At 40.6% G+C, this 13301-nt stretch overlaps 1 protein-coding gene and 1 long non-coding RNA gene across 3 annotated transcripts; one reads left to right on the forward strand and one right to left on the reverse strand.

The window, feature by feature from the left end:
• Positions 1 to 538: 538 nt before the first annotated feature.
• mpi (mannose phosphate isomerase) lies at positions 539 to 12480 on the reverse strand. 2 transcript variants are annotated; one of them, XR_015763087.1, is made up of 9 exons: positions 12409 to 12480; positions 11087 to 11214; positions 9338 to 9538; positions 8866 to 9007; positions 8598 to 8777; positions 4633 to 4806; positions 4186 to 4394; positions 3156 to 3461; positions 539 to 3072 (listed from the first exon to the last, which is right to left on the reverse strand). XR_015763087.1 is itself a non-coding variant. In XM_014997665.2 (8 exons), exons 1-8 carry the CDS (start codon positions 12422 to 12424, stop codon positions 3243 to 3245), a joined length of 1269 nt encoding a protein of 422 aa, XP_014853151.2. In that variant the 5' UTR covers positions 12425 to 12480; the 3' UTR covers positions 539 to 3242. The 2 variants fall into 2 exon arrangements, 1 of the variants encoding a protein (XP_014853151.2); XM_014997665.2 differs by having other exon boundaries at positions 539 to 3461.
• Positions 10059 to 10326, forward strand: LOC148159331 (uncharacterized). The gene is made up of 2 exons (XR_015763088.1): positions 10059 to 10127; positions 10204 to 10326. It is a non-coding gene; the product is annotated as an uncharacterized LOC148159331 (long non-coding RNA).
• Positions 12481 to 13301: the final 821 nt, after the last annotated feature.

Below are 13301 nucleotides of genomic sequence, written 5' to 3' on the forward strand. Positions count from 1 at the left end.
AACAGAGTCTGCGCTTCCAGCAAGCAGTCGTTTCTCAACCCTCTGTACGAACCTGATGGCATATAACAAGGGGCTGGTTTTACCAGGCTACCCTTCCTCTGCCTGTATGTTGAGTCTCTTTGTTCTACTTGAAGGTGAAACTCCAACATGGCTTCCAGAAAACTATAACCAATTTTTTTTGTGTGTTCTCTCTATAAGAGTCATTCGTCTTGGCTTGTTAGCCTTAGCCTCTCCTCCAGACTCCTAATACGGGCAGTTTGGTTGTTTCTCTGACTAATTATGGTTTCCTAACCGGTGAGTTTATGTCTTGGTATACGAGAAAAGTAGCGAGAACGTCATTGTTTCAAGAAAGCTGGTGAGAAGTCCTGTTTGCAGCAAATCCAACTGTTTTGAGTTGCATTTGTAAAAATTTTCTGAAAACCATTAACCGCTTTCCTTCCCCTTCAGATACTCGATACTCAATGTTTGTGGTTTTAATGTGACAAAAATATGAAAGACATTTTATTAGTGGAGGTAAAAATAAAATATAGAGCCCAAATGAGTTTTCAGTAGCATATCAAGACTTTATTAAACTACTTCACATTCATATTTTCTGCATTCCCATACAACAAAACTTCTAAACGCTAACCAGAATCCGAGACATTTTTCCCCAGACAGCTGCTCCGACAAACATTGCACAGCCCTCGATCTACAGTGTTCAAAACAGAGAGACGTCTTCAGACAAGATCAGTAACAGAGGCAACTTCAAAAATATACAAGAAATATTGATGAAATGGTTATGTCATTAGAATTACACAACATAAGACAGTAAAACGTTTTTAGGAGAAGCACTGACATGAGGTATTCCTGTCCTCTTATTTCAGTAACAGAGAGCTGAGACATGAGAGCAGCTAAGTAGAGACAAAAAACCTGCATGTAGAAGCAGCTTTATTTATTCAGAGAAGGGATTTTTATTGGGCGGTAGGAAGGATGACAGCATTCATGTTGAAATACTCGTTTTGGGTTTTCCCTTCTAGTAATTTGAATTTCCAAATTTTTTCCCACATGACGCGATTCCCATGAACTCAACAACTTGCTCCAAAGTGAAATAGTTTTCAGACTGACCTGAAAACGCATAGAAGATGCATAGAAGTTGAGGCTGTCTTTGAATGATCTCATCTTATTCTTGAGATAACAAAGTTAATACTGCACATAAATGGGTAATTATTGTGATTTATCAACTTCAAGTCCTTCGGTGTTGCTGCCATAGACACCTTGGGATTATAACCGTAAGGGAAAAGTCTCACCTAATCAGCTCAAAATACTGAGATTATCGAATAAAAAACAAAAAGAACACTATATTTTAATCTTGAAGTAGTGAGTTAATTTCACTGTTAGAACAAGAGTAACTGCTCAAGATTTCATTGATGAGAAATTCAAATAAAGTCAGGGGTATTCTTAAAGTAATTTAGACTACAGCCATGTTTCTATCTAATTCTGATGCAAAAATTTTTAAATCTTGACAAAAAATGAAATGTGAATTAGGCCTGTTTCCACCTACTGGTATGAAGCAAATCTATCTGGTCACGTCAAGCGTAATTTTGTCAGATATTGACGTTGCGCGTGGCTGTAAAAAAAAAAAAAAAAAAGATTTAGACAAATGTGTGTCCGTCTCCCTTTTTAACTCTTGTTCCAAAAAAAAAAAAAACACACATCAGGCGAGTGTTAAAAAAGAACAAAAAAAAAAATCTTTTTGCTAAATTTAGTAAGTTTTCTTGAGTTTTGCCGTTTTCATCAACCTTTTTTTCTTCAAAATGCACCAAAACACCAAAAAAGAAGAAGCTCATTGTAATCTAGTCAGATGATGAATATTTTGATATGAAATTGGTTTGAAGTTGTTCTAAAACAAAATAGCTATATTGTCATCTCAAAGATAATGAGAAATGACTCTTCTAGATGGTAAAATGTAGGACACTCTGGGTTTACAAAAGTCCCAAACTCATAGAAAACTGGACTTATTTAGACTTGGATGACTTGAAAACCCAAAGTGTGGAGTTTTGAGATGGAAAACACAAAGGAACCTTGTCTGGTATCGAGTTACTTAAAGACGGGCAAACTTGGCAACCCCCGCATGCATGCAGCGTTTCGTTATACGAGTACAGACACTGCATATTTAGTCAAACCAAACAAGACGCTAAAATTCAAAACACACATGCCTCGTAGGATGGAGACAGCTTTGGGCCAACGTCTTGTCCAACCCTGTAGCTATTCTTTTTATAGTCAATCACTGTTCAAATATTAGGACATTTCCAAAAAACGTATGCATGCAGCGTTAGTGGTCAAAAGCATCACGCCCAGCAGGCTCGGCTTCACTTTCACTGGCGGGTTAGCCTGGATAACGGCAGAAAACCGGCCAGTCAGATGAGCGACGGCTCTGGATTCAGCATGCACAGAAATCGCATTGTTGTTATCATTGTTACATCATATAGACTGTCATTACAACGTTTATAGATCAGGTAAAAAAAAGGAAAGACTTTCTGGAAACTCCCCATCAGTGATTCCAGGGGAAGAAAACTAGCTGCTCAGTGGTTGCAGTACCTCACAGGACCAGTAGGTGGTATAAACATTTTGTAATGCAGCAGTACCTGATGATAAAACTGTTCTTTTCTGGCTGTTTCAAGATTTTATTTTTGCTAAACCTTTGTAGGAGGAAATGATGCTCAAACATATTTAAAATGAGGTTTTTTTTTTATTTATCTGAGCACGTCAAGTAGCAGATGTAACCTGATTGCCTTTAATTTCAAGAAAAAAAGAAAAAAGATTTTAAAAACAGGAACTAAATGAAGTTTTGGAAACGTTTAAAAACCTTCCAGTGGCTAAATTATTAGAAATCTTTAAAAACGGTACAAGTGTTCTGTTTGAGCCTGCTTCATCAAATTAAATGTCTAGCACCGATACAGAACTTGGGTTGTGCAGTTTCTTTATTGGTAAGCTGCGTCGACACTACTAGAGTTAAAGCTGATTATTACCCTGCAGGATGATCCTGGATTTGTAAGAAACACCGTCAGAATCCTCAGAGCAGTCTGCTGGGTGCTTACGGTTAAAAAAGGAGCAACAGACTCAGTTAGAAAAACTGGACCAGAGAAAACCCTCTTTAAGCTTTTAATACCACCTACCAAGTAGTCAACACCAGAAATCGGAGGCCCAATTCAGAACGAATAACTTCCCAAGAGACAGTGGCGGCAGTAGGCTCTTGGTAGGAGCTACAGGAGGCTGCAGGCTCGGAACAGGGTCATCCCTGACTGCGAGGTGACCTGCAGAGACACGCTCTCGTTGGCCGAGACAAACAGGACGCTCCCCCGCGTCAAGGTGACGTCTGAGAAAGCAGCAGCAGAGGTCGCCGTGGCGTCGCCTTCGATGACCAGCAGGATGCTGGCGCTGTCAACAGAGGCAACGGTGTAGTCCTTCACCGAGGCTGGCACCTACAGACCGGTAGAGACGCCCCGATTAGAGGGTAGTTACTGTGTTTGGGTGTTTCTATACAAATGAGGGGAATTCCATCAGTCAGGTCAGCCTCACTGTTTTAAGTTCACATTTAGCAAATTAAACTCCACAATTCACATGCCAATGCACACCAAGTGCTAATAAGTTTCTTTAAAAAATAAGTAAAAAATCAGACATTGGATAAAAAGCAGAGAAGACAATATATCTTTGTGTAAATTGTGAAACTAGGAAACCATTTTGGTTAATCCAGTTGCTAAAATTCATTATTTCACTCCTTGTTTAAAGAAAAACCTATTTATTTCAGAACATTGTAATCGAAGTCCATAGCAATCAAATAAATTTCAGTGAAGTTTATGGTTTTAGCATCAAAACATGTCAGAAGGTTGGAAATGTGGTGTATTGTTTCTTAAAAAAATTAAAACAAGAATGTAAGAGGAAGATGAAATGCTGCGTAAACAATCACCACCTACTTCAAAATTAGAGAATAATCATGAAAAAGTAGAATATAAACGTCTAACTACTTCAAGAATCCTTAACAAAAACCTCAATATGGACGTCAAACTTTATTCAACTGAAAGTTTGTAAAACAACCAAGTTATTAGTTATTAGCAGATTAGCACCTCAGAATATGCTCACTCACCACCCTCATGTCAGTCACAACACGACAGGATTAAAAAGAAAAAAAAAAAAAAAACTTCCCACCTGTATCTTCATGACAGTGAAGTCTGGCACCGGGGGGTCATACAGGGTCACACAGGGGTCTGCGGGGTCCGGGACACAAGGGAAGATTTTGGAGGAGGCAGACGCCGGCTTGTAGTTCAACATCTCACACAGCGTGTTTACGTCGATGTATTTACGCGTCAGTCCGGCTCTGACGGTGTTGTCTGAGCAGGCCATGCACTCAATGCAATCTAGAAGGATGAAGAACCAGAAAAACAGATTAGGTTGGCAGACAGCCAACTTCCCTTCAACTGCAACATCGACTCCTAGGTAGCCAAGGGTGTTTCCATTATATAAGAATCTAAGAACCACAATTAAAACATGTTAAGTTTGTTGAAGCAATAAATCATTATGCTGCGCCATCGTTAAACAGGTAAGAAAACACACTGATAAACGGCACATGTATAGAAATGAAAAGCTCCCTCTGACCTCCGTAGATGTACGCGTGAGGCTCATTGGCCCCCAGGAACATGGCCTGGCCTGGCTCCAGGACCACATAGTTCAGGAAGTATATGGAGAAGCAGCCAATGTCTCCGGGGTATTGGGAATGGAGGCGGAGCAACAGGTCACCGTTGCTTCTTGATGTGTCCTTCCCTGCTGCACCTATGGACAAACAGCCATGTTCAGAAGGTCAAGGGTTGCTTTTTCTAAATGCAGTTAGTGACCCTGTTTGCTGGAGATTTGGGTACGGTGAAGAACTACATGGTGACCCCTAGTCAGTGTTGTGGTACTCGAGATCGGTCTTGGTGTCGAGACCGGTCTTAAGACCATTTTTTGATGGTCTCGGTCTCGTCTCGGACTCGACCGCATTTGGTCTCGGTCTTGTCTCGGTCTCGGGCTCTGAGGACTCGGCATTTTATTTCAAGACCAGTCAAGACCGCAACTGTGAAAATATCACTAAACGTGCAGCATACTGTCCAGTTTATTTGTTAACATCTTTGTTTTCAGTGGATGCAAAAGGGACCGATTAAAATCCAAGCAACTACGTGTTTCTCCCTCTCCCCCGTCTCCACCTTTCACTCGCACGCGGCGCTCCAGGACATGCGCAGTGGTTTTCTCTCAGTGGCAGAGAATGTTTGTCTAATCGTCAGTAATATAATATCGCTGCATAAATAGTAAGAAATCCGATGGCCACAGCTAACTCAGCAGTGCTTCGCTTTCACAGACAGTGGAGACAACGTCTGACTTTTTTAGTCACTTAGAAAAGTAGCTCATAGAAGGTAAGCTCAGTTGACATGATGTTAGCAAAGCTAGCTGTACAGCAGGGGTGTCAAACTCCAGTCCTCAAGGGCCGCTGTCCTGCAGTGTTTAGATGTGCCACAGATAAAAAACAGTGGAATGAAATGGCTTAATTACCTCCTCCCTGTGTAGATCGGTTCTCCTGAGCCTTGCTAATGACCTAATTATTATTTTCAGGTGTGGTGCAGCAGAGGCACATCTAAAAGTTGCAGGACAGCGGCCCTTGAGGACTGGAGTTTGACACCCCTGCTGTACAGAGACACAAGAATTTGTGATGAAAAAAAGTTGTCACTCACTGCACTGAATTATTGTGCGGAGATGTTGACTGACTTGTCGCATATATGGGACAACGCTATGTCCAAAAGTCTGCTATATAGTGATGTGACATTCAGAAACAGTCGATTCTTCTCCACGGCTCTTTACTTATTAGATAGGACTGGAGTGTCACTGAGAACCGTTGTTCTATCAGATAGCCATACGCTGTCAGGATAGCAAACATGCAGTGAGTACCATGCCTGCGCATGCGCATTAAGAAGTCCGACCGTCAGAGTAGTTGTCAGTTCACCATACACAACAAGTTATGACGAAAATAAGTCATTAAATTGTTTTCAATAATAACTATACAGATATACATGTGTTGTCATGGTTTCCAAAGTGTATTTAAAGCAGGTCTGGCTGCAGCTGGAGTCAGCTACAACACACCCCCGTGTAAAACTCACTTAACCGCTAAGTCAGGACGTCATACAACTGTTAATAACAAAGTGTATGACGATCTACGTCATGATTCTATGTTGCTAGCATACATGCAGTGAGTACCATGCAACGCATGCGCCTTAAGAAGTCCGACCATCAGTGGAGTTGTCAGTTCAGCATACGCAACAAGTTATGACGAAAATAAGTAATTAAATTGTTTATAATATGACATAATATGATAACTAGATAGATATACATGCGTTGTCATGGTTTCAAAGTGTATTTAAAGCAGGTCTGGCTGCAGCTGGATGCCATACAACTGTTAATAACCAAGTGTATGATGATCTACGTCATGATTCTATGTTGCTGATTAAATAAAATCATATGGTAATGACAGCGTATGCATGTCTGAGCTAAGCGTACGACTATCTGACAACGTATGCTGATCTGACAGAACACCGTGAGTTTTGCTAAGCGTATGATGATCTGACCTGACAGAACACCCGTTCTTTGTTCTAGTAATGCTCTGTGTACACTGCATCATTATTTAATTTAATTATGTACGTTGATATTTAAATTAACAAATAACTAAAACACAAGAACGAAAGAGCATGCAGAGCATGCACTCTTTGATTGTTTTTGTTCAAAGTGGCAGCTGTAATGTCTGCCATGGTGTCAGACTACCTGGCTTCATGTACTGGGATAGAGAGTGAGAACAGTCACGATGAGCGCCTTCTGTTTGGTTACTTCTTGCTTGTTGCTCCTTGGTCAGTGTTCATAGTTGAGCGTTATTTACCGTCAGAGCATTGCCTCAATTGCTATGTTTAATGGTGCAGACAGTGGTGTTTTCTTAAATGAGCAATATGGGCAAATGCCCAGGGCGTTATGTTTTTAGGGATGGCACGAGACCATCACACATTGTAACACAGAAATGGAATATTTAATATTGGTAAAATGTATTAAGTATTTAATATCTAGGTGTTTTTATGGGAATATGGATCTTTCAGGTTATTTTGAGAAGCAATTTTGATCATATTTTACATTTTATAGTATCATGTAGCGTGGGGCGCTGGTCTTGGTCTTGACTCGGTCTCGACTTTCCTCGGTCTTGGTCTTGACTTGGTCTCGGACCCTAAAAGTCTTGGTCTTGTCTCGGTCTCGATACACTCTGGTCTTGGTCTTGTCTTGGTCTCGGGTTAGGTGGTCTTGAACACAACACTGCCCCTAGTGGTGCAAACAGGTTGGTCTGCTTTTTTATAACCATCATCAACCTGTGTGGAATGATTTTGCTTGGATAAATCCATCTTTGCCTGCTTCCTATTGAACATTCACACTAGCTGTGTTTCCATTAGAAGTGGGAGAAAAACTGTCGATATTTTGCTACTGTTGAAAAAACACAATTTCCCAATTGTGGTGTTTCCATTATATAAGAATCACAATTAAAACACGTTAAGTTTGTTGGTGCAATAAAACATTATGATGCACCATCGTCCTCCTGCTTCCTGAAGTCTCCTTTGTCGTTTCTGGCAGCAGTAACATCCTGTTGTTGATCATGTGACTCGTGTGATGCCAAAAAAGTGTTTCAATCTATACAACCAAAAACACCTCATCCCAGCTCAAATACTTTTCATCTAAAAACTTGAGTTTTTTCTAAACCAACGCGTTTCCATTAAGCAAATTTATTTCCATTTGCACAGTTTGCTGGACAATGCCTCCGACAGACTGGCGACCTGTCGAGGGTGTACCCGAAATGTACTCGAATGTCTCTCTGGAGATAGGCAACCAGCACCTCTCCCGACCCGATGGGATAAGAGTGTAAAGAAAATAGATGGATGATGGACAAAGGAAACACAGTTACTCTGTAAAGAGCAAACAATCGGACATGCTAGATGCTAATCCCTCCAGTATGTAGTGTATCCTCCAATTCATTTTGGAAGGTGTGAATGCACAATTGAACTCTGATATGGACAAAAAACGCAAACGCTGGTCTGCCTACAAACCTAGGTCTCAGTTTGGTGAAAGTGAACTCTGGCACAGTCTGAATGCATATGTAAACGCAAAGCAGACTGGAGACCACTCCAAAAGCAGGAAGTGAACTACAGTGTATGGGATTCTGGGTAAATACAACCAAAACAAGAGCGCCAGGCTAACTCTAGCAGGGAAAATACCAACGACAAAATTCGACACTACTCAATTTTTGTTTGCATTTTATGAAGAAGGAAGTTGAGCTCAGTGTCCTCTTCAGAGGTTTTCATGTTGTTTCCTCCAGTAGTTCTTGGTGCAGCGCCACCACAGGTGAGGAGAAGAACAATTGGTTTGGTTCGTTTTACACAGTGCCGTGTGAAAGCGAACCTCACCAGCTGAAAATGTAACGAGTGTTGAAACTTTGGTCCACCAAATCTACCAGACATCCTACATCCTAGAACATTTTAAAAGAGCTTGAAGGGTTCGTTCGTTCTCACCTTCCTGCGTGACTCTTTTAACCAGCTCGTTTAGCTCGTCCACAAACACCTTCTTCTCACAGCTCATCATCTTTGTGAAGCACTTCTTCAGGGCCCGTCCGGTCCGAACCTCATCTCCGACACTGCTCCGCAGCTCTTCTGCTGCATCCCGGCCGACGAGAGCGTGGAACTCTGGGACAGCTGAAAGATAAACACACACAAAGAGGTATGGACTCACCTGTAGTGGAACGTTTACATCCAGTTTTGTTGTTGTTTTTAAGGGACTTACCTTGAAGGAAGCCCAGGATCTCGTCCACTGGTCTGAAGCCGCAAAGCCCCTGGAAGCGCGTGAGAGCGATTGCCATTTCTGGTTTGTGGTTGTTGTCTGGGTAGTGCTCTGGAAACTGAGCATGTAGCGTGGCAGCTAGCTCCTAAGTTACCAAAAAATAGATTAAAAAAAATAATAGAAAAGTAAGAAATTTAATCATACATTTAACTACATTCTGTCAGAGACTTTAAAACCTAGTTTTAAACTTCCTTTCCTAATACCTTATGAAATGCTGATCACACCTCGAATGCTGTGTGTTTCCTGAACTCCTGAAATCCTTCTGGTCTGAATTTTATCAGGTCTGTTTACATACAGAAGTTGCCCTGACACAAAAGCCCGTTCCAGCAAACTGCAGTTTGGACTGAGATAAAGCAATCCATGCTAAATGTAACCTAGTTCAGCCTGAAAACTGGACATGTGCCTGCACACTCACCTTGTTGGGGTGGGCCTGTATGGACAAAGCCGTATTGACCGACAGGACTTTGAAGAGGAACGGCAGCTGACCCTGGAAGGCGTCTTTCACCTTGGAGCCCAGGCAGGCGGGGTAGTGGGCGATCCACTGGCCCAAGGTGGTCTGAGCGATCCTGTTGTCCTTGATCTGAGCATCGCCTTTGGGGTGGGCACCCATCCACAGCTGGAGTGGACATTAGTGACAATAATGTTGTAAGGGGATGCTAAAAAACAGAGACTCATACGATTTGCAGTGACGCCCCTAAGGGCTGGGCACATGGGGGCCATGGCCACCACTGGAAATGTTCTGGACACCCCAGAGAAGGTGGGACAGTCTTTAGGAATGCATTTCAGATTTAAAAGTGATTTTTATTTAGTGTAAGCAGCAAATTACAGAAAGAAAACTCCTATAAATTAAAGTGAATTTCAAAATGCTAAATGATGCAATGTAAAATGATTGATAGCCAGCAAGATGATTTGGGTAGGAACATAGACAGACTGTCAATTATAATTCAGCAAAGGGGTGGGCATTTATCTTATCGTTTGTAACTTACCATGATAAATTTATTATTGTGACGTCCCCCTCCACTTTACGTGGAGGGATCCGTCAGTTATTGTGTTTTGTCCTGAGGCGGAGCAGAGTGGGCGGGACCAGGATTCGCCAGGCCCAGCGCGTCATCGCTATAGAAGCAGCCTGCTTCAGCGCGTGAAGAGAGAGGAGTTGAAGCTGGTTGGAGGGAGTCGGCTTCTTCACCCAGCTCTGCTCTGCAGAGGTGGCTCTTCCCTTACCTGTCTGGCCACCCCGTCCTTGTTAGGTTTTGTTTGTTTGACCTTTGTTTTCTTTTGCAGGACTGTTCCGTTCATCACTGGCTTCAGAGATGCCATCGACCACAGGGGGGCCACCCGCTTGTCGCTGTTTGGCTCTGTTTATTTGTTTGGGTTGTTCAATAAAGAGCGTATTCTTTTATTGAAGGCCGTGTCTCCCTGGCTTTTGTTACGGCTCACGAGCCGGATTGTGACAATTATCATGATAAGATTTTGATTTGTAGTTGTCATGCAAAATGATCAGAATTGTTAGTTTTACTATTCTATTTTCTCCACTGTTTTTTCATTAAAAGTATAAAAAAATACCAATACATTTTTAAATATAATTAAATGCAGTTACTGTGTGCATATTAGTGACACATATCACACTTCTTTATGTGAGTGGTCTCCTAAACAAGCATATTACACATGATGTGTTTCTCAAGGTCAGTATTTGTGTTTGTGGGGCTGTGACTGCTGTATCATGCACTCACTCCCATACAGTTACCCAAAAAAAGAAGCAATAAATAGTTCTTATTGTCACTTTTATCATTATCACAATATCATCACAAAATATCACGATAAAACTTTAACTCTGTAGACATGAAAACTAACCCGGACAGAAACAGTTGTGGTCCGGAGGAGGTGGAAATGTCACCACATGAACTAATGACCTTGTCAACACAGCCTGCAGACCAGCAGGAGCTAAATAAAGACCTCTGAATAGCACCAGGAAAAGCAGCTGTTCTACCATCACACTCAGGGAACAACACATTTTCTAAGTGTCAGTGCCAAATTGCAAGTGATATTCCTCACATTGAAATGAAAACATGTTTATTTGCCAGCAAGACAGTTAATTAAAATCTGTTTGTTTGTTTTTATTCCGTTTACATAAAAAGATTTCCTTTTTCCATTAAGCCCTTCTTACCTCTGCATAGGGTTTGTCCCGCTCTATGACTGCCACGGGGTCTCCGCCAACCACCAGTTTGGCCACCTCACTGTCCAGCCCAATCTTTCCCCATGCATAGTTTTGAACTGCACAGGTCAGGGGAAACACTGTGGAGAGAACATCGTCTATTTTACTCTAAAGTCCAATATTTATTGGTTCTATCTGAGACTAAAAAGTCAAACACTTCTAGCAACTAAAGAACAGCCTTTCGTTAGCTTTTTCAATTATGTTATTGGCTTATACAAACGCTGCATGGCAATAACATATTTGACATACTGGGTGCACTTTCATAGCTCTCAATACTCCAGTTTAATGTAATTTTTTTAATGATCGAAGTGCTAAATCTAGCAATGAAAATATAATTAGATGCAGTTACTCTGTCCATTTTAGTGCACACAGTAACTGTGCACTACTGTGCACAATTACACACTGTGTAACTGTGGGTTATTTTGTGTAATAACACTGATGAAACAAAAAAGGAAGGAAATATGTATCAATATAATCTTTGTAATGTTCAGTAATACTTGTAGTGTTGAAGATGTTTTCTTCCGTTAATGCAAATCCAAATTGCTTCTGGTGTTTAACAACGTTTCTACTCCTTTTAATCACAGATTTAAACAAACATTTTGAGCTTTCTTTATACTTTAAGTTCCTAAAATTATTTGATTTCTACATTACCATTCTTTATGCGAGTGTGCATTAATTTTTCATTAGCTAAGTTTCATCATTTTCAGCGTGTCTTTCGACGAATTTCTTTAGTTTTTAACCTCTCTGACGTAATGTGTTGGCTAAATTGTACCAACAAAACAAGAAACAAATACCGAAATTACTTTTGACAATTAATTGGCAAAGAGAAGGCAGCGTTTCTAATTGCAAATATCGACTGAACTCCATAAGCTGATGTTCTCATTCAGTTGAACAAGGGAATTGAATTAACGGGGGTACGTAAGTCGATAAAACACCGAGCAGTAATAAATGGGGTCTTTGCCAAGCGCGAGCATGTCTCAAATTTACACCGCGTTGCTTCTTTCAGCCAAATGTCCCTAAAATACCTGCTTCACAATATGGAGCCATGACATCTACTATTGTTTTTTGTTTAAGTGCTATCGGTTTCACACAGGAGTATGTCTGCCTGCTTACGATAAAACACAGAACGCCGACTTAACAAAAGGATGCACGTTAAATAACACAACCCGCCTTAAGTATTACGTGGTTTAAAATAGAACCAGCGACCTCAACATAAATCTATAAAAGCGATGATTTGAAGCAGATTTGATTTGAATGAGGACAAGCCACCTCACCTCTTACTTCCTCCATGGCTGCGACGTCGACAGACTGCACGTTGCTGACGTCACCGCTCAATGACCGCCTCCGTGGCCTTTTTTTCATTTTTTTCTTGGTGTTATTACACTTTATTTGGTTCTTATTTGTTAAAATAAAAACTCATACATTCTCCCTGCATCTAATATAAATTAGGGATTTTTTTTCTTATTAGAATCGATTATGTTGACACGCACTTACATACTATATGTTGTTAAATAAAATATTCCCTGCTCCCTAAGAGCAGGGAAAAATAAAATACTGGGAAAAATTCAAGTTGTTCAAAGCGTCTGAGCTATTGGGCTACTACTTTTAGGTACTTTCAACACTGAATTCAATGTTGTCTCTTTTTTGAAAAGAGACAACAGTTATAAATATATAAAAGTTAGGTCCTATTTGTACAAATAAGTCATATTTGTACTGAAATCCTGTCATGGCAGGTGCTCCCAACTGAGCATTGCTATGAAAACTCTTTACACCAGAGAAAAGTAAGACTTTAAGGCAGAAATTGTGATAACCAATAAGATGCAATTCACAATACAATGTTTCTAACATATAACCAAGACTTACTTTGGTTATATTTTGATAAAAGCAAGTTGTTCCATAAATCTGTTCAGATCCTATTTATGCGTGTACAGTATACGGTATGTCAAGGATGGTAATAAAAAAAATTGTGGCTCCTCTTCCTCGAATAATAAGATATCTTTTTGTAGCTGTATGTTTAGACAGCTTAACCAATATAATAATCACTCCCTTTTAACGATGACTTTATCTAACAAATAGACAAGGTTGATGTTACTACTACAGATTCAGGTGACACTCCCCCTAGCAAAGTGCCAAGGAACAGCGAAACAGTTTTACTGACACATGGTGG

This window comes from Poecilia mexicana, unplaced genomic scaffold, assembly GCF_051168715.1.
Source record: "Poecilia mexicana isolate PSO_F unplaced genomic scaffold, ASM5116871v1 scaffold_6, whole genome shotgun sequence".
NCBI classification, from domain to species: domain Eukaryota; kingdom Metazoa; phylum Chordata; class Actinopteri; order Cyprinodontiformes; family Poeciliidae; genus Poecilia; species Poecilia mexicana.